General features: G+C 35.0%; 1 protein-coding gene across 4 annotated transcripts in view; it reads right to left on the bottom strand.

The window, feature by feature from the left end:
• Nucleotides 1-4,147: 4,147 nt before the first annotated feature.
• MDFIC (MyoD family inhibitor domain containing) overlaps nucleotides 4,148-19,905 on the bottom strand; it is a 51,668-nt gene continuing 35,910 nt past the window's right edge. For all 4 annotated transcript variants that reach the window (XM_062583482.1, XM_062583471.1, XM_062583489.1 and 1 more), the window contains exons 4-5: nucleotides 18,926-19,201; nucleotides 4,148-7,672 (exon numbers count right to left, since the gene is read on the bottom strand). In XM_062583482.1, the coding sequence (XP_062439466.1) occupies nucleotides 7,425-7,672; nucleotides 18,926-19,201 (524 nt within the window). In that variant the 3' untranslated portion in view covers nucleotides 4,148-7,424. The remainder of the gene's footprint in view (nucleotides 7,673-18,925; nucleotides 19,202-19,905) is intronic.

Raw genomic sequence — 19,905 nt, forward strand, 5'->3', positions numbered from 1 at the left:
TATGCAATACATGGAACAAGTTAAAAAACATTTTGATGTATTATGAATTACCTGTTTAAAAAAAAAAAAAAAAAAAAAAGGTAAGTGAAGACATTCTCAATTTTGGTAAATATTTATAGAGCCAAACAATATGAAGTATATGTAACAATCACATTTCTAGTGAAAATGTGTGCAAGCAGGTTTATTTTGAAAGGAAAATTCCTACTCCCAGTGTCATACCCAATTAAATTCTCCAGGTAATGACCCCATTTGCATAGAGAGCTGAACCCACAAGTGGGAATTTTAATGGGCACACCACCTGAGTACATTAATTGAGAGTGACACTACTTGAACTAGTTTTGTGCTTACCCCACTGAAAATTCTACTCATATTATTTTTAATGTCAAGCTACAAGTCAAATTTCAAGATGATGGATTTGTTCTTTTTTAAGCATTGAATTTGAATAAAAGAAAGCTTTAATTCCGTTATGCATTGCATAGCTTTAACTAATCTGTAGTTCTGATTCTCACTATTGCTTCATTTTTTCAGTGATTGGAATTTAATTTTATTCATTAATTTGTGAATAATTAGATAGAAAATAATGCCTTCAGCAGCTAAATTGCTTTTAGATTGCTGTTTAATGTACTTTTACTAGAATATGTGTTACAGTTAAGTTGGCATAATAGTTTACTACCTTGAAATGATTCGATGTATTTACACAATTACAAGAAACAAGACTGAATATGAAATTTCTGTAATGTATACCTTAATTTTTTTAAAACTTAACCCCATAAAAGCTTGGTAGTTGCAAAGCAAATTACTGATGCAAAGACAGTAGTTCTCAACAGCATTGGAATCCTTGCATAGTGTTTCTCTTTATCCTTCACACAGTACCCATAACGACCTTGACAATATTGTGAATTCTAAGTCATTGCTGTTAGTCTACATTAAATATGTAATCAAGGTGTCTCCTCATCACATCAAGAAACAGACAAATGGAGTTACATTTCCTAGGGAGGAAAGCAAACCCATGCATTTCTGTTTTCAAGCCCGTTCTTATTAGTCTTCAACAACTGAAAGGAGTACAGAATCCAAAAGCTAGCAGAAAATATTCCACAGTGCAATTTTAGAATAATGTATTGATCTCAGTCTGTGAGGAAAATTATATCGAAGATCACTAGTTTGCAAGACTTCATAAAGTCCATCTCAGCTAGGGGAAATTTCAGTTCTTTATTTCAATGAGTAAGACTGGGCTATTCTTGATAAATGCAAGCTTTGTGTAAATACTGAACATGTGCATCTCCAAAGTGTTTTATAAAGGAATCAACATCATTATTTATCCTACAGTGATGACGGAAAGTTGTAGAAATACTACAGATATTAGAAGCTCTGTTTTATAAAAAAATTATGATGGATAAAGATAGGTTTCTCTGTTTTAAATGAAACTATAGTAGCATAGTGAAAAATCCTAAGTAAGATCATTTTGCCCTACTGTGTAGTATCGGACCCACAGCACAGACTCCCTGGACTTTTATTGTACATCTGTGAACAGGTACAACATTATTCAATGGGAAATGTCATTTATTTCACCTATATTACTCTACATTCAGAGGTTACTTACTCTACATTATAGTGCAGTGAGAGTGCTAGCTACTCTTGCAATTTTACATGAACATGTAAAGTAACTGAAGTGCACAAGTTCAGAGGCTCCAATACTTCAACATAACTTCTGTATGCATTCTAAAGAATCAATGAATTTTGAACTTTACGTATTTTGAACTTTACATTTTCCAAAGTAAAACATTTTTGAGTAACAGTTACCTAGGTATATCCCAAAGTTCCAAACTTATCACTTTCACAAATCTATTTGACTAGGATTTGCATATAGTGAACATAGAAAAGATGAAGAAACAACTTACAACAGGACACATATCTAGGCAGGGTTCTAGACCTCTGCAAAAACAGCCATCGCTGTTCTTTGAAAAACAAAAATAATAAATAAACAAACAAAGGCCGTCTAGAAAACCTAGTGCGAAGCACATGCAAGTTGGCATACAGTGTAGTCACAATGTGGTTACTTTGTACAGATGGGAGATGAGGCAAATTGTAGAAGCCTACACTACTGATTGAAGAGGAGTTGTATAGTGCTTGGGCACCAATCACATTCCCTACTGAGATCATACAAAGAGCTTCAATCACAGTGAAGTATAGTTCAGTTAAAATACCATATGCATATCAGAACAAAAATTAGTAAGATACTATTAAAGGTATAACAGGTAGTACACACTCTTTCATCTGACATTATTATTTTATGAGTATTGAGAGGTAATATACTAACAATGCTATACTGTATACACATAAAGGAGGCAAACTGGATTGCATTTAGCATTCTACTAAATTATTCTCAAGTGACATGAACTTAATTATTGAAAACCATGTAGAGATTAATATCGCCTAATCAAATTCAACATCTGCCTGTCTTGCAAAATCATTATTTAGAAAAATTTATCTCCTTCCAACTATAGCAGAAATAGTCCCTCATATCAAAGATTTATAAAGGAGAGAAAAAACATTCTTTTATGTCACTAGCACCAAATCACTGGTATATACCATAAGCAAGTGCTTATGAAGAAGCTGCCAGATCAAGAGGTTGAATTTTGTGCAAAGTAATCAACTTCATATTCACATAGGTTCAGCATAGTGAAAAAACACATCTTGGAAGTGGATGCAGGGTATTATTTTTACAGATTTTTCTCCAACATCCTAATGCCAAAATTGAGCTAAAATTCCCTTGCTCTCTTTCAAAGTGAAAAGAACTGTCAACTTTTAGAAAATTAAACAGAGGGAGGAGATATCAGAGAGGTATTTTCCAAATAATGAAACATTTTGGGGCTAGAATAAGATTTCAGGTGTATCTGTTGTCTTTCAGAAAGATACAGAGCTGCTGCCAAAAGGAGCTTTACTGTGGAAATACATCAGTACAATTAGCATTACTTTCCAAGAACACACATCGAGTACTGCAATCATTAAGATTCATTAAGAAAATATTTAATAAAATGAGCTAACAGCTCAGAAAAGCTGTTCATACAGAAGATAATTTTATAAAAGCCATGATTCACTAAACTTAACAAATAGTTCTTAGCATGAGTACTGTAGTTAAAATAGTCACAATTCAATCAAAAAGCTCCCCAAATGCCACTTTTTTCTTGACATAGTATGCATACTAGCTAGAATACCTACAAAAAGTCTCAAATGGTGCTATTTTTCTATGTTTTTTTAGTTTTCTGATGCAAATGATTTTCTAGTAGAATTGTAGTATACAGTCCCAAAGGCAAGACTTCATGGTACACAATCACAAGCACAGAATTTTGTTAGTTCAAACCTGCCTATTACCTCTATAACACCTAGAGGAGACTCTAAGATCTCAGTTATCAGAATTATTTTAGATCCTCCAAGGGCATATATATACACACAGGCATGGTAAAATACTTTAGCAGTTTTTAAACAGATGGAGGAAAAGCAGTGCAAAAACCAGTAAACACACAGTTCCTTCAGTTTTAGATACAAGCTTATTGTTTTAGATACTCAGCTTAAACCAACATGAAAAAAATCTCTGCTTAAATCACAGATGAATGATGTACCGCATCTTTATTTAAACAGACTTAAAAAGTATACCTTAATTTAAAATAATGGTACTGTTTATAAGCTTTCAGTTTTATTAAAATCCATTACACCTTTATCTATTGAAATACTATAAACTATCTACACTCTATGTTCAGCTTGCTTTTTTTTTTTTTTTTTTTTTTTTTTTTTGTAATTGAAGCCCACTGCAGTAGATGTATTAAAGTAACTTTCACTTTGAGCAAAATTTATCGTTACTGCAATTCCCCTTAAATAACAGAACTACACTAAGGAATGAACCTTCTCTGTTAATAACGAACTTATTACTTTGGTCCACATGCTGGAGATTCGTGCTATCACAGCTTTCAATGCCTGAGGTGCTATAGCTCCACCCAAAAGACAGCTCATCTATATTGTCTCATCCTCTCCGTGCTTATCACCCAAAGGCCGGTGCCTTCAATAAATTTTATAACAGAAAAATCACAAATGACACAAAATCATCAATCAAAACAGTAGCAGGGCAAGACTACAAGAAGAAATACCAAAGTTTCAAAATAAAGATCTTTATTTCAAAATAGTGTTTGAGAATAGCACTTCTAGTTGATACAAAATACAAATAGCAAGTTATCATTTTTTAATAAGTCAGTTTGCGGAACTATATACTGAAACTTTGTACAAGTTCACAAGACCTTTTATAAAATAGACAAGTTTTCATTTTTAAATTTATTTAAAGTAGATTTTCACATTTGTCTCTTTCTAATTCTACTCATTTTAATTACACAAGGTGCTTATAAGATTGGCTATAGAGTGAACATTACAAAACAGAATTTATGAATATAAATATAGAAAGGAACTCAATCTATATACTAATAGTCTCTGCTACAAAGATATATTTTTCAAAAGTGCTAATATTTCTATGACGAATAGTAGCAGATTATATTTAACTGTCAAACAAATCACACAATTAACATTTTATTTTTAATTAAGTCTGTAATAATCTGATACTCTTAATCACTATAAGGGTTAATAAACATAGTATTTTCACTTCCTAGTATCTCACAAATGAAGTGGGAAAAGAAATAATACACCTCTGTGTATGTATGTGTGTGAGAGAAAGAGAGAGAGAGAGAGAGAGTCTGTGTACATATGTATATATGCAGAAACAGAGCTCTTCTTATATTCAGTTTAACAGTACTGAAAAGAAATGTTTACTAGTAAATACATTTCCCTGGTTTTCATAATTTCAATCCAAAAAAAATCTGGGTTCCTGTAAGTAGATACAATAATGGTTTGTGTATACTAAACTGTATTGACAAACTTTTGTGAAGAAAAGGATTGCCAAGATTGGTGTCTTTTTTATTAGCATTCAGTATTCACTAAAAGCTTGAAATACAGATGTGCAGTTTCCCAAACACAAAACTGGAACTGCTCAGGCACAGATGTCCTAGAAGGACAGGAGACAGGAAGTCCTTTGCTCTGCCTCCAACAGCACAGTTGGAACAAGATGCAGCCATAAGTCATCTCTGTGGCAAGAGGGACACCAGGACCGAGAATTAACAGGACTACCTAACCCCGGAGAGTGTGTCCTCACCACCACTGTGCCATCCATAGACCTACACTGGGCAAAGCCCTGTCTACACTTCCTCCAAGGTGCATCAAGTCCCAGTGCTCACTCTGATGCCCCCAATTTCCCCAGAGGCATTATGCCTGACAAAGGCAAAATGCCTCCAGGCACTGCCACTCAACCAATGCACTCGTCCCCCTTCCCAGTGTGGTTCAGACTTTTAGGAGTCATAATTGAGCCCCATGGGCCTGATTCTGAGCTCAGTGAATGTATCAGTTTAACTGTATCATTCCTTATTAGTGTGCCTATTACCATAATATCTTTGTGCTATCTCAAGCTTAACCAACGGAAAATACTGACATTAATAGAAATGCACTTAGTTTATGCAACTGAGAGATCCAAATCTGGCCCAGTAAATAAGAAAAAAAAAAAAGATAAGAATCACGTCTTGTAGTAACTATCAAAAAACAGATAAGATGCCCTCTGAGTAAATCTGCATTGCATTAGAGTATACCACAATATTGCAGATGCTAATGCAAAATGTACCACCTCCCAGCTCCCTAGCATAGTAGAGGATACAGCTATTTTACTGTCAGTGGTAACTTGCAGTAGTTAGCACTACTAGTCAGTGTTCATAGGAAGAAGCCTTTGGTTAATAATAGACACTATGCTGAGTTAGCTTCACATTCCTGTGATCTTTAGATTGTCACATTTATATAAACTGAATTCACTACAGTGGAAAGAGACATTTATGGTCATTTCACTTAACAGGGATATAGTATCAGCTATCATGACTCTTGTAGCAAGGCCCACATTTACTAGATACAGCAATCTATAAATGGGAAATCTGGAGTGTAGATAGCAAAGTTTACATATGTGAGATCAAGAACATGCAGGTGGTTTACAGAGAAAAGTTAATGAGCTACAGACTAGCAAATGGTAAACAAAAAGGGTGCCATTTTTCCCTAAATCTGGGAATGCCATGAATCTCTTTGTGTGTTGGACCAGATTCATCTCACAATTACAATGACAAAAAAGATATTTTCTAAGAAAATCTGCAATGGTATCATAAGTAAAAAATTGCCCACTGAATCCTAAATATATACTTTTAACATATTACCATATTACTTCTATTTTAAAAGGATATCAAACATTTTAAAATAACCTTTTTCAAGTAATTATTTTAAAAATTATTAAATGTTTGAGAATAAACATTTTTACATTTACTTTTTCCATCTGAAGACAGAATTCCTTAATTAGTCAACTTATTTTGGTTGTTATATCCTGTTTAATTTCTACCATCCTCTATGGGTCTTTTTTCCACAGTGAATAACAAAATATTAAGTTAGGTGATACTGGTTGTAAAGCCACAAAAACTGACAGGGCCACTAATATATAGCTTTAGAGTTTTGATTTAATTTTTGACAATTTCCCTTTCATAGACAAATTTTGAAGAGTTTTTTAGTCCAAACATCAAGATATATTTTATGTCCACCCAGATTTCCAAAGTCTCTTTCTAAAAACAAACATTTCAAGTAATACTGAAGCAAAATGTTAAGTTCTCTGTTCTGTCTTATCTCAATGAAATCTTGGTACTGTAAGAGATGGCAAAACTCAGATTGACTTTAATTACCCAAATCTTCACCTATTATCCGTATTAACTATGGAAAATACCAGGAATCCCTCTCAAACCTACGGGAAATGTGAAACAAAAGAAATATTTCTGATGCGACCTCTGTAGCAAAACAAATTGTAGATTCCTGCTGCAGACTTTTTACAATTAAAGAACAAGGTTACTTTCAACCCACAGAGATTGAAATAAAGACATTTTGCTTTTAAGAACTCCTCTAAGAGTATGTTACGCATGGAGGCATTCGAGCGTTTAAGCATTGAAGTAGTTAAAGGCAAATTCTTAAGGCTTCGCCTTGCAGTCTTTTCTCTGACCAAAACCTGTCACTAAATTCAAATGACAATTTTGCCCTTGTACAACCTGCAGTATCAGGCCTATAATTCAGTTCCAGTAAATTCTCCCATTCGCAAAGCCAAAAAGAGCTGGAATGTAGCTTGAGTTTCACATACAAAACTATACAATTTGTGTTAGAATACAAGATTCATGGATTGCTTTTTAAAAAATTATGTATAGGAATTAACAGTGCAATACCAGTTGGTTGTGTGAGAATCTTACCTTGTCTTTCTTCAAATGCATTTAAAGAAAAGCTCTCCAGTTTTTAAGAGAATAAAATAAAAAGAGATAAATATTTCATGATGGGAAGCAAATCCCACAGCATTCCATGCAGATCTCCAAGCAATCTGAAGATTCACAACATGCGTCCATTATGCCACAGTCCATATCACAGGGGCAGTTACAGTCTTCCCCCATCTCATCCCCGCAGCAACAGCAGCAGGCCTCCGACGTGCAGATGCCACAGGATGCTTGTCCCAGAACAATATTACAGAGGGTGAGAAATTCACAGAACAAGCAAGCCAGGATACAGTGAACACAGCAATCTTCACACGTACCGTATCAGTAGAATTTCACATATTAATAAAGAAGAAAAAGGAAAGAGAAAAATAAAGAAAAAAATATTATGTCATTCTAAATAAAAATGCATCACAATGCCACATAAGTAGCACATGAAAAACAATGATCCCAAGTTGACATTACGTGACTCCGTAAACAATGTATTTCTCAACCTCAAGTTCGCTAATGGAATAAAATTCAGCCTAACTTGTCTCAAGCTCAGTATCATCTTTGGTACGCGTTTCCTTTCATCACTCTTGACTTCCTGCAACTCCCAAATACTTCATGTCCACTTAGATCTACTTCTCCAATCTATAATTTATTAAGTATAATATCAAAATTATTATCTTCAGTTGTAACCCCCTCTAGCAGGCCTGTAAGAGAAACATAGTTCTAGCTTATGAACAAAAATAGCTAAAACGACTTCCAGCCTCTCCCAGTGCATCTTGTCTTTTCAAAAATGTTTTTCTGCCTTCATGGTTATGAAGAAAAACAAGGGAGTTACTGCAACATAACATTTTTGCTTTCTTTACAGTATTATGTACACTTTAAAAACACTATGTTAAAACATTAACAGCATGTTATATGTATTTCTGTACTTTCAACAATATATGAAATATTTAGTTGAAATATATATTTTTCTTTTGCTTTTCCACACAAATACCTTGGTAATCTTTTTTATGCATTACGTCAAGCTTCAGTAGAGTTTATACCTACACCTGATTCCATCTATCATAAGTACTACTAAACTATATTAAGGAATTGAGGAGGTATTCTACACACTGTCAACAAAAACTATGGTACCCAAATAGTAAATATATTGAATAACTTCAAACAATTAATATGTCCACAAGACATGTTAGGAGAAAAAACTCCAGAACTAAACATGGACCAATGAAAAGAAAATTGCCGGAGTGAAGGATATATTCAACTGCTTTCAGTGTCCACACATAGTAAGCATATAATACACATAAAGCACACTTAATTTGTGCGAACATATACTATGTTCACTACTACAATAATCCAGAAAGAAAAGGAAAACTTAAAAATACAAGAAATCTTCAGGCTAGAGAATACAGCTCTTTCTTAGCCTCAGCTTTCATTCTTGTTTTTACTGCTTGCAAGACTTGAATTCCTTTAGCACAACCCATTGAAGGTTGAGACCGTCATCTGGGGCAAACATTCCTCAGAATGGGGTTCTGGGATGTTACTCTGCCTCCTCACATCCTTCCCCTGACCCTACACTTTGTCTTAAGTACCTGCTATGAGAGGCCACTATGAGGCAGGATATTGAGCTATATGGACTTTTCACCTGACCCAGTACAATTCACAGCCTGTTACTGTAGAAGAAAGCCTGCAATTATTTGCAATAGTAATATAACAACCACATCTTCTAAACACTTCTATTATACTAATACTGATGGAGTAAGCTTGGCAAATATCTTGGTTGATTCAAAGTACATCTAGCACTGTAGAACTGGCTGCCTGCTATGGTAGCTTTAGAGCTGACACTAGCAAGCATGGTAGTGATAGAAGCACATGGTTCAACACTGCTTGGGAAATCTGTCCCAGGAAGCAAAGTAACTACTTGAGCTCTTAGCCCATACCAAACTCCATAATGCTGCAGACTGATTTCTCCTAGTTACCATGTCAGAGTCAGACACAGCCTGGGAATACCTGTACTGCAATGTGGTCACAGTCATCATATACAAAATGAACACATAGGCCCAAAAGCAAAAAAAAAAAAAAAAAAAAAAAATGGGAACAACAGGAAAACCAAGAAGAAATAAGCGTCAGAAACTCTGTAGCTATGGACAGGAAGCTGTCCAAAACTGTGGGATTAAAACACAGATAAGGTTGAGCTGTTTTTAAAGAAAGTAGTTGCCTATGTTAAAAGACGTCTTTTTCTGAACAAGAACTGTAGCTATATAAATGACCTTCACCGAAAGCCCAGAAGATATGTGAAATAAAGCTAGGGAGTATCAGTTCACTGAAGAGGACCAAAGCCAGACCAATAGCAATTAATTAGCTGGTTGTCATGGAGATGGTGTTAAATCTGTTCAGGTACAATCTCCTTTCAGATTTTCTTTTAATATGAAGGAAAAAGATAAAGAAGCTAATAGTTGTATCTAAGAAGCCTTCATATTTCAGAAATTGAGTATTTTACTGTTTTGTATCTTTAAAAGAAGTTACTGAAAGATGCTAAAAAACAAATGAACAAATAAATAATGTAAACAAGTTTTGTTCTATGAATGTCTTCTTAAAATTTATCATCATCATAAAACATCATAAACATCATAAAATCATCATTAAAAAGAATGACTATCAGTAGTGAAAATAAGAAAATCCTGCCTGCCTTCCCTTACCTTGCCCTGTGCAGGGATATGTAAAATTACAGGAAAGTGAAATAAACACTCACAGAAACTATAACTATATACATATTGATGGGCAAGGGACACTATTTACAGATTAAATAAGAGATTGCACTCAGAAAGTATTTTTTGGTCCCACAAAAACTTTTTCCCCAAATCTACAAGTCTTTACACTAAGTTGATACTTGGAGGTTTTTTCTTTCCATCTCTTTTTACTGACAGAAATACTGAAAGGATTTATTACTTACTGTTTATTCTGATTTGCTTCCATTTGGATTGCAAAACTCATTTTCCACTCAGAAAATCTTTATATAACATTTTTCCCCATGTATTTTACTTAACGTGCATAAACACTTAACATAAACTTGAGATACCCTTTACTGCTCTCTTCATTCTTTCAATTAGTCATTTGTACAATGAACATAAACTCTGATCCATAATTCAAGGACATATCTGAAATAATCATGCTTTTATTTCTTTCATGTTAATGGCTTTTAATAGTTAGCCAGGCAGAAATTGTTCAATGCATAGACAGCATGCTGTTACTTAGCCCTTCCTAACCTGCTGAATTCAGAACCATGACTCTGAAGATTTGTAATACATACTGGACAAAATAAATGGGTAGAAGAATAATTTCTTCCATGTATTATTCCTGTTTCTTAACTTCTTATCTACAGATATAATTATAAGGAAACAAGTAAAAGATACCTAAAGTGGTTTCTGTAATGGCAGTAAGAAGGTCTTATAGCAAACCAACACGCTAAAGAAAACTCATATATTCTTCTCTGGCACCTATATTCATACCCTAAACTTCAGTTCTGAGGTTAAATTTATAGAGCTAAGAAGGACTTCCTCCAGTTGCTGTTTTAGGATCTCATGTTCAGTAAAATCCAGTCATGGAGAAGTTACTACATAAAACTGACTCCAAACAAGATAATATCAGGTTTTTCAGTACTATGTTAGAGATTACTAAAAAAAACTCTTCTTCCTAATAATACTTCACTAGTTCCAAGATCAAAGAGAAATTTTAAATTACTGATTATTTGATTTTTCAAAACAGTATGTTAAAAATAAGGACTATACCTAAAAAATTGCAAACATTGGACGTTAACTCCACTGAAAACAATCTTTGACCTTACTACATTAAAATCCTAACAGACTTTGCAGGTGAGTGAGTAGTAGAACACATTAATCCTACTAGAAGTAAACTTAATTTACATATTTGGGATAGATATGTAAAAAAAGTAAATTCAGTGATCTTAATTTCTTAGACTATTTTTTTGAAACTGAAGACATCATTTCACCAAAAAAAGGCTACAGTGTCAGTTGCAACTTAGAACCTGTATTTATATTAAAAGTATCTATTTCTTTCCTTCTATCTTTTTTGGTTCGAATTAAAGGTTTCCTAAATACACTAAGGCATCTGAAGAGAGACTACAGCAACAGTTCTTCATTTTCTATTTGATATACTAATGCAATTAAGGATTGGGAGTGTTCCTTTACCAAGAGCAGAACTCTGTCTGCCTTGATATTCATGATGCATTACACTGGATAAATAGTTATCTTCCCAGTTTTTTGATGTTTAAATTTTCACTTGAGTATTTTCACATAAAGAGAAGAAATCATCCCATTTCTCATTACAGAAGCCTACCATTAAGGAAGATAAACCTTCATCTTTGCAGTTCCTTTCCTCAGGACTTCCACACTACACCATACAGTCTCAAATTACCATTGCTTTTCAATACTTTCAGTACAAAAATGTAAATGTGGCCAGTTAAACTTTACAGAGGGTTATTTTGTATACATAAAACAAAAGTGTGTGCCTGCACTAGTTCTTTAATCAATTGCATTTGTGATTTCAGCTTACAGCTGGAGAAAAAAAGAGGTAAGTTTTCAGATATGCAAGTTCATCTTCAATTATCCTTTTGTTATGCCTGGGATGAAAGTTGGACTTGCCACCCTGAAGTTAAAAGAGTCATCCTGTTCAGCATTTTTAAATACCAGTATAAGTAAAGCTGTTTCCTTAGTCCTTTGGAACTTGCCCAAAAGTTAAAGATATGTTAGGGAATTTTCTGAAAACTGTTAGACAATGCCAAGACAAACAGGAACCCAAAAAATGCATCAATGTTTTACTGCTTAGATCATATGCGCACATTCAGCTACTTTGTGCTGATTTAATCAAAAAGTGTAAAAGGCACATATACCATCTACTTTAACTGGGTTATAAATGATACCTCAGACAACCCAAGAAGCAGCTTAAAATCCCTTGAAAGTATTTATCCACTGTCATTCTAACAGCAATGCTCATTAAAGGAAATGAATATAACAACCAAACAACATGAATTTAATTTTTATACATGGAAATGTCTTGAAACATCTGTACTTCCTCAGGATTTCTAATACTAATATAATAATTTTCACATAGGTATTACTCTCAAGTCTAATTGCTTTTAAATCTTGAAATATGTATTTCTTTTAGTTCAACTTCCTTTTTATCGCCTCCCCTTCATTTTTGCAAGAACATAAAGCTCTACTTATGAAACAGATTTTAAGAGACCTATCATCTGACCATCTAAACTGTACAAGATCAGCAAAAGTTAAACTGAAAAATGTACAGAAAACACACATGCAGGCTGATCTGTGCTGCTTTTGTAATATTTGACACTAACCTGTCACAAACTGACCCAATAAGCTTTCATGCCAGGCAGGCAGGTCACATATGATAAAAGGTTTTCATGTCTATAATGGTAAATAAGCTCACTTAAAGAACGCTGACCTTGGTCAGCTTTTTACTAACTATATTCACAGAGTTCAGACAACTCCAAACAAATCTCCAGGCACTCTGCTGTCTCGCAGCAAGAATCAAAAAGGGCAAAACCGCAATCAAAGTGGCAGCCGAGGTCCGCAGCGGGGGCTTACTCCCGGCCCACGCAGAGCGATGAACAGAAGTCTCGGCAGGCACCGCAGGACCCCTGCAGACAGCGGGAGCCGGCCGGAGACGCCGCTCATGACAAACAGGGCACGAGCTGAAGAAGCCAGCTGAGCAGAAGTTTCTAAAAAGTAGACATTGAATAGAGGCGTGGTGCAAAGCTACAGAGCTGCAGCGCGCCGGCAGCCCCTGCACAGTTTCCTGTAATAAGTAATTTGTGCGCAGCCTCTCTGCTGCCCGACCCCTGTAGAAAAGCCACAACGCCTAGAAGAATTCAGGAGCAGAAATACGAAATCTAGAACAAACAAACCGGCACATCGCGTGTGCTGTAGCGCCTAAGTAACAAGACTACATTTACACGGGGGAAAACCGATTTACAAATCATAAGATACACGATATTTAAACATTTTAAAATTCAAAAGCATCATTTCTCTCGATGAAGAAAATTAAAAGGATGGCTGTACAGGCAAATTACACTGTAAGACGAAAGGAAATTTTCATCAGCCCCTGTATTCTACACTCTTAATACAGACATAACCTGAGGAGAAAATCATCCTCTTTTAAACCTATAGAAATAGTAAGAAAAATGCCAATTCAAAATACCTAAGGCTTCTTTACAATTCCTATTGCTCACCACTGCATATCCTATGCAAAATCATATACCCCAAATGTAAAGTAAAAGTTGACTGAAAACTGAAATTTTTCAGTATATATAAAATAATGTAAATCCCAATAAGACTCTATGGTACTTCAAGTAGAGGTCAGTTATACTGTTAAGAGAAATCCTCTCTACTTTTCATATATATGTGCACATATTGCTTCTTAAGACCTTGGCTCAACACAAAGGTTGATGGACTTGTTTTCACTTCAGTTAAGATACCAGTATCACTTTGGATACTCTAACAGATTAATGTAGCCAGCAGCATGAGCCAAATAGCTGTCTACCACTTCTATGCTTGGATTCAACATCTGGAACAAGATAATGAAGTTCTTTATATCAAAAAAAAAAAAAAAAAGTAGTAGTAGTAAGAAACAAAAAAGGCTGATTCAAATGAGCCTTGAAATATTTACACACCTGATTTTCAAAAATGCACGTGGGATGAAACTTGTGCACTGCATCTCTAAGTTTAGTAGCACAGGCTGCACAATCCAGAAGGTCAAAAACATGCTTAAGACCCTGCTCTTGTAAAAGCACCAGCAGTGACTTAAACCTGTCAACGGGCCTTCCTTGCCTCTGTCATTCGCCCACATACTGCAGGGTTTCTTCCTCTACCTCACTCCTCCTCCTAGCTTGGTTACACTTCCTGCGACCTATCTCTGACATAAATCACTTTAAATCTTATTAATATTTTTGAATTAAAAAAAAATCTACACTGACAGTATTTAAAATGAGTTTTTAAGAACAAAGTGTTACTATTTCATAATTTCTTTGTTTTTATGATAAGACATAGAGTAGAGTAAGTTTTCTTCAGGGGAAATATGGATTAATAATGGATAGAGAGGAAGAACACAACTAGTGAGTGGACTTACAATCTCCTAAGCCTCACGGGATGTGAAAGTGTTTCTAAACAGCATATTTCTGGAATTCTGACATGGCTCCATAGCATACGTGATCATTTAAGAAGGCAGATTTTAAATGTTCTCTACTATTGCTACTACCAAAATGTTTGGTGCATTTTAAGCACTTTCAGCACAATCCCAACTCCTAAAGCTCCCAAGGTATGATCTACAGCACAAATGGAATTTGGAACTTTAGCAATAAGTAAATAAGCTGTGAACTTCTTGGGGGTGGTTCCTTTTTTCCCTTGTTTTTTTTTTTTTTTTTTGATAGTTGCATAAGGGCTGTCTAGTACTCTAAAAACAACAGCAGCAGTTCTGACCTCCTTCATGAAAACATGTGCTCTCCTAGGTAAAACAACATTGAATAATATGTGCAAGTCTGCACTACATGAAGCAGCATGCAGCATTTGCTAACTTTTAAATAAATGCCCAAATGCTCTTATGCATAGCTTGGATCTTTCTTGACTCTACCCTGTTTCAAAACACTGACAGGTTTTCCGTTCTGTCAATAGATACTACTTTCTAGACCAAACCAGACATGACCAGATTGACTTACTTAGCATTACAAATAGGCGTGGTGCTGCAAAAATACTCACATCTTGTCTTTTAAGAAGAAACAAGAAAAATGAAGTTTTAGGGAAGGAGGAAGAACCTGGGGAAAATATTCTCTCTTTCCTATGGTCTAAATTCATCTTGATAACCAAATATCTCACTTCACTGCTGTAAAAGCAGTAAAAGTAAAAAAGAATCTTCAGAATAGTGTTATAACAAGATATCTATTGTCAGAAAACTACCACACACACAATTTACCTTTGTGTTCCTCCCAGCCTGTGCCTCATTTGAATTATCATCCTAAAGCTCACATGTATGTTTTCCTTCACTACAGAAACACTCTGGGCTTCTTACTCACTTTTATTTCTTTCTAAGTTTCTCTGCATCACCAATTCTGATATTCCTGACTTTATTCTTGCAACTACTTCCACTTTTTTTCCCTGGCTATCTGTTCTGAAGCCCTGTTTGTTCTCAGATACTCTCATTTCTGCATCATACACAGCCATTCTGATGTCCTTTTTATTCATATGGGACATCCTTCTTTGCAGGCTAAATAACTATACTATTCTGAAATACAGACTTTTAAGTCCTGGAAAGAAGCACTTCTGAGAAAATACTCATTTTCTTTTCTCTGGCCACTTTGCTTCACTTACAAAAAAGAAAGCTTTTCTCTTGACCAGCAATACAGCAGCAGCACTCAAGGTGGAAGACAGAGCAGACAAAAAAAGCTGTGAACTATAATATAAATTCCAAAGTAATCTACAAGAAATGACAAAATTTTTGCATTATAGTGAATTGGAACATCTGAAAGCATGCAAGTTTATATATCTTTCTTTCTCCTGAAATTATCTGCACTCTACAACGAATTAAAGCAGCTGAGTTAACTTCAGGAGATTATTCAATATTCACAGTAAAAAAATTAATTTAATTTGTCTCCCTCTGTATAATTTACATACAAATTAACATACAAATCATATTACTATCTTAGATGGGTGTGCATAAAGGCAGACATCTTCAGATAAAATTCAGCAGTAACCAATGGCTTGTGAGGTTAACACAAGTTAAAGCAAAGGCAGTTACAATATTTGTAACTAATTGCAAACAGTCCCCTTCATCCTTCTGTAAACCTTTCCAACAGTTTCCACAAAAACGTTATTTGATCCAAAGTAAGAGAGAACTGTTCACAAAAATATCTCTATGCCCAGAAAGATATGAACCATGACATAAAAATGCTGTAGAGGCTCAGTTCAAAATAATTTGTGTACAATATTTTGGATGGATGTCTGTACAATCCTCAGTTGCAGAACTTACTAGTGTCATCTTAAGGTTTTGTATAGTTAGATGTATTCAGGAAGTAAATCTATTAGTTTAAATGGAACTGAAATCTTTGAATAAATAATCTAATTATAGTAAGTTTTTCTAAGTGTAATCTTACAGTAGTCATAAGGGGTTAACATTTGCTTAAGTATATAAACATTTTTAAATGATGGATAAATTATCTTTCTTTAAATAATGATATGTTCTCTCTGTTATTTTATGTATGTCAACCGACCACTGCTAAGGTCTCTTCTCGTCTTATCATACATGCATCTTATCATGCATCTTATCAAACAAATCAGAAATAACAGATCAAGTATATATTGATGTTTTGTGCAAGGTAACAGCTTGATACAAATACTCCTAATGCCTACAGTTTCCCCATGCAGCCCACAGAGTGAATTATTGACAAGCTGAGGAAGCTGTCAGAAGGTTTGTTCGTGCAGATGTATGAACCCAAATATAAAAGTCTTCCAGAGAACTGTAAAACAAATATAAATTGGTAAAAGGAATTTTTTTAAAAAATAAATATTCTTTTGTAGGCAACCTTTGTACCCTGGATGCACTTTAATCATGGCACAATAAAATTTGCGCTTCACTCAGGCTGGGAACAAAAAACTTAAAGGAGCAGATATTAGCAGCATTGGTTATGCTATTCAGAACACATATTTAAGTTCCCACATTCAAAAGAGGAATATTAAAAGATTAGTTGAATAAAGTTGAATATATTTAACCTTAGGTACTAGATGAGTCAAGAGACTACATGTGATAGTAAGGATTACCCTATATTTCTGTACTTTGAAAGTATGTGTATGAGGTAGCTTGAAAACATAATATAGATATCTATATTGTAATCAGTTATATCTTTAAAAATATCCACAGTACTGACTGTATATAGAAAATATGCAATTTGCAATTTTATGCGACTAACGCTCACAATCATGTGTTGGATACTAAAATATGAGATGAGAATTTACAGCTAAATCTGAAGGTATCTTTTTCTTCAGTAATTCAATCATTCGATAAGATTGTTGCCAATGTGATAAACAACCTGACTGAACTTATTCTGATATAATTTTAGAAGAAAAAGGAAAGGTTGGTAAACCTTAAATCAATTAAAATTGATTGAGGCATGAACAGGACATGTACTATCTCTGGAATTTCTTTTTCAGTGTGTGAATTCTTGAATTCAGGGGCCTACACTTTATATCAGCTATGTAAGCAGCTCCAGTTCTCTTGATTAATAACTTTTCAATATTGCACAAAGGAACTAAGAAAAGTATCAGGGTTGCGGCTAAAGTGGATAATAGAATATTATCACATAATAGAGACATGAGGATATAGCAAGGTGCAAATTCTGAATTTAGAAAGAAATGTTACATTTGAGGACTAAAAGCACAGTAGAAAAATAACAGGGTTGTTGAAGGTATATATGAAAATAAACCTCAGCAAGGAGGACTAGCACACGACACAGTACGAGTGAAGCTGTTCCTGATATTATTATACACATTCACTCAACAGGTTTGACTGAAGGAGTTCAAGTCAAGAGAAGTCACGCGACTGACATCTGTGTGCTTGATTCAGGCGTGCTACATACAGTCCTTCTGATCCTTTTGCTTTCATCCAGGCTGAGAATCTTCCCCATTTCACTGAACAGTCTCCCATCTCTCTAAGAACCTATGTCTTTGCCAGCATCCCCAGAGCTTTTTAACCAGTCCCGTCTACACATCTTCCCCACATGCTGAAAGAAAGCCTGCCTCAAACCAACGAAGCTTACAGAGCTTCTGTCCCCTTGTTGTTACGGGCAGCAGCAAAGCCTTCAATGATATTAGTGCAAATGGGAAGGCAGTGGGTTGAGGACAGGCTCGGGAATTCTGGGACCATTATGGTAATTACAAGCAGTGAAAACACACACACTAAGATGTAAGGAAAATTATTTACTTTTGCTTATTTAAGTTGTGTGTAGGGAGTAGGAAGCTCTTTCAAGCAGTTTATTTACAGTCTAAATATAACATAAGGCACATTCATCATTAAAGCACAAGTCCAAATTTCATTATTTAGTGATCATATCATGGCTAGTCAGAATATCTGCTAACAGAATATCTTCAAAAGTAAACTCTGTCCTCATGGAAACTGCCGTTAGTGGAATTAAGTAATTACTGTCTTTTGAACTTGTGCTTTAAAATTATTTCTAGTATATCTGTGATGGTGTTGACAAGAGTTTCTGATAGTTAAGATACTAACTTAGAGATACTAAAACATTATCAGGCTAGGATGGCCAAATGTTTGAAAGCAAGAAATCTCCCACTGCTTCAATTTCCTTCAAATACTTAATATTTTCCTTTGGGGAAGTAACTTGTGTTTTATCATAATGATTTCTATTTGCTTCTGGAGCATGAGTCATGCCCTTCAATTATTTTCAGTTGATTGTGTAATTATTAGTGAGAATGGGGTTTGGCTAGTCTTTATTCTGTTTGTTTTTTCTTTCTTTAATAAGAATTTCTGCTTACCTTCAGGTGAAGTACCTGGTTTTTGAGAAAATGCAGAGCTTATTTTACTCTTCTTGCTGCTGTCACTGTTGACAGACAGGGTGGACTGAATTTTTCTGTGCATTTTTTCTGAAACAGGAGCAGAAAGTTTTCTGTTGTCTGCTGATACATGCTTGACCCCACTGTGAATTCCACTTCCATTGCTCAGACCCACGTGACCATTTTGTATTTTGCCAGCTTCTTCCTCACCCCTTTCCAGTGCTGAAGTATTCGGCTGAGGCAAACGTTGAGGTTGTGCTTAAAATGAAAGCAAAAGAAAGGGTTAATTTAAATTGTAAACTGATAACTGAACACATTAAGGATAGGCTGGGAAGGTAACGTTCACTGTTCTTATTCAGGGACCAGAGAATAGACTGAAAAGTTAACATCTTCCCATCAAAATGAGAAAATAAAAAGTACCTCTGGATTAAAAATAATGATAATTAGATATTCAGAAAGTGCCTCATGTATATGTGAGGCCTGAAATCCTCATTAGACATGGCACCAAACAGTTCATAATTCTCCGTGACTTAGAAGGAGAGAGTAAGACAAGCAACCTGAAAAAAGAAAACTCAGGAATGGGAGAAAAAGAAATAAAACTGAGGTAAAATTGGGCTAAAGTGCCACAAATGAAGAAGGGGGAAATGTGACAGAACAGGAGTAAGAGCTGCAGAAAGGGAAGTGATACCGCAGGCAGGCCAACCTGCAGGCTTCAGAAAGTATCCTCACCGACCACGTGAGACCAAGCTGTTAGAGAAGAACATTACTGTTGAGGTAGCCAACGACATTTTGACCTTAAACTCATAAGGATCATGGACTTCTGGGAAGGAAAAAACAGTCAAAATCTTCAGGAATTGGAGGAGGTGATCCAGTAAACAGCAGAAACATATGTTCAGATACCACTCAACTGTACCTATGGCAACCCACAGTCCCCTACCATTATTTCTCAATTCCAAAGCATT

Source organism: Rhea pennata, chromosome 1 (assembly GCF_028389875.1).
Source record: "Rhea pennata isolate bPtePen1 chromosome 1, bPtePen1.pri, whole genome shotgun sequence".
Taxonomy (NCBI): Eukaryota; Metazoa; Chordata; class Aves; order Rheiformes; family Rheidae; genus Rhea; species Rhea pennata.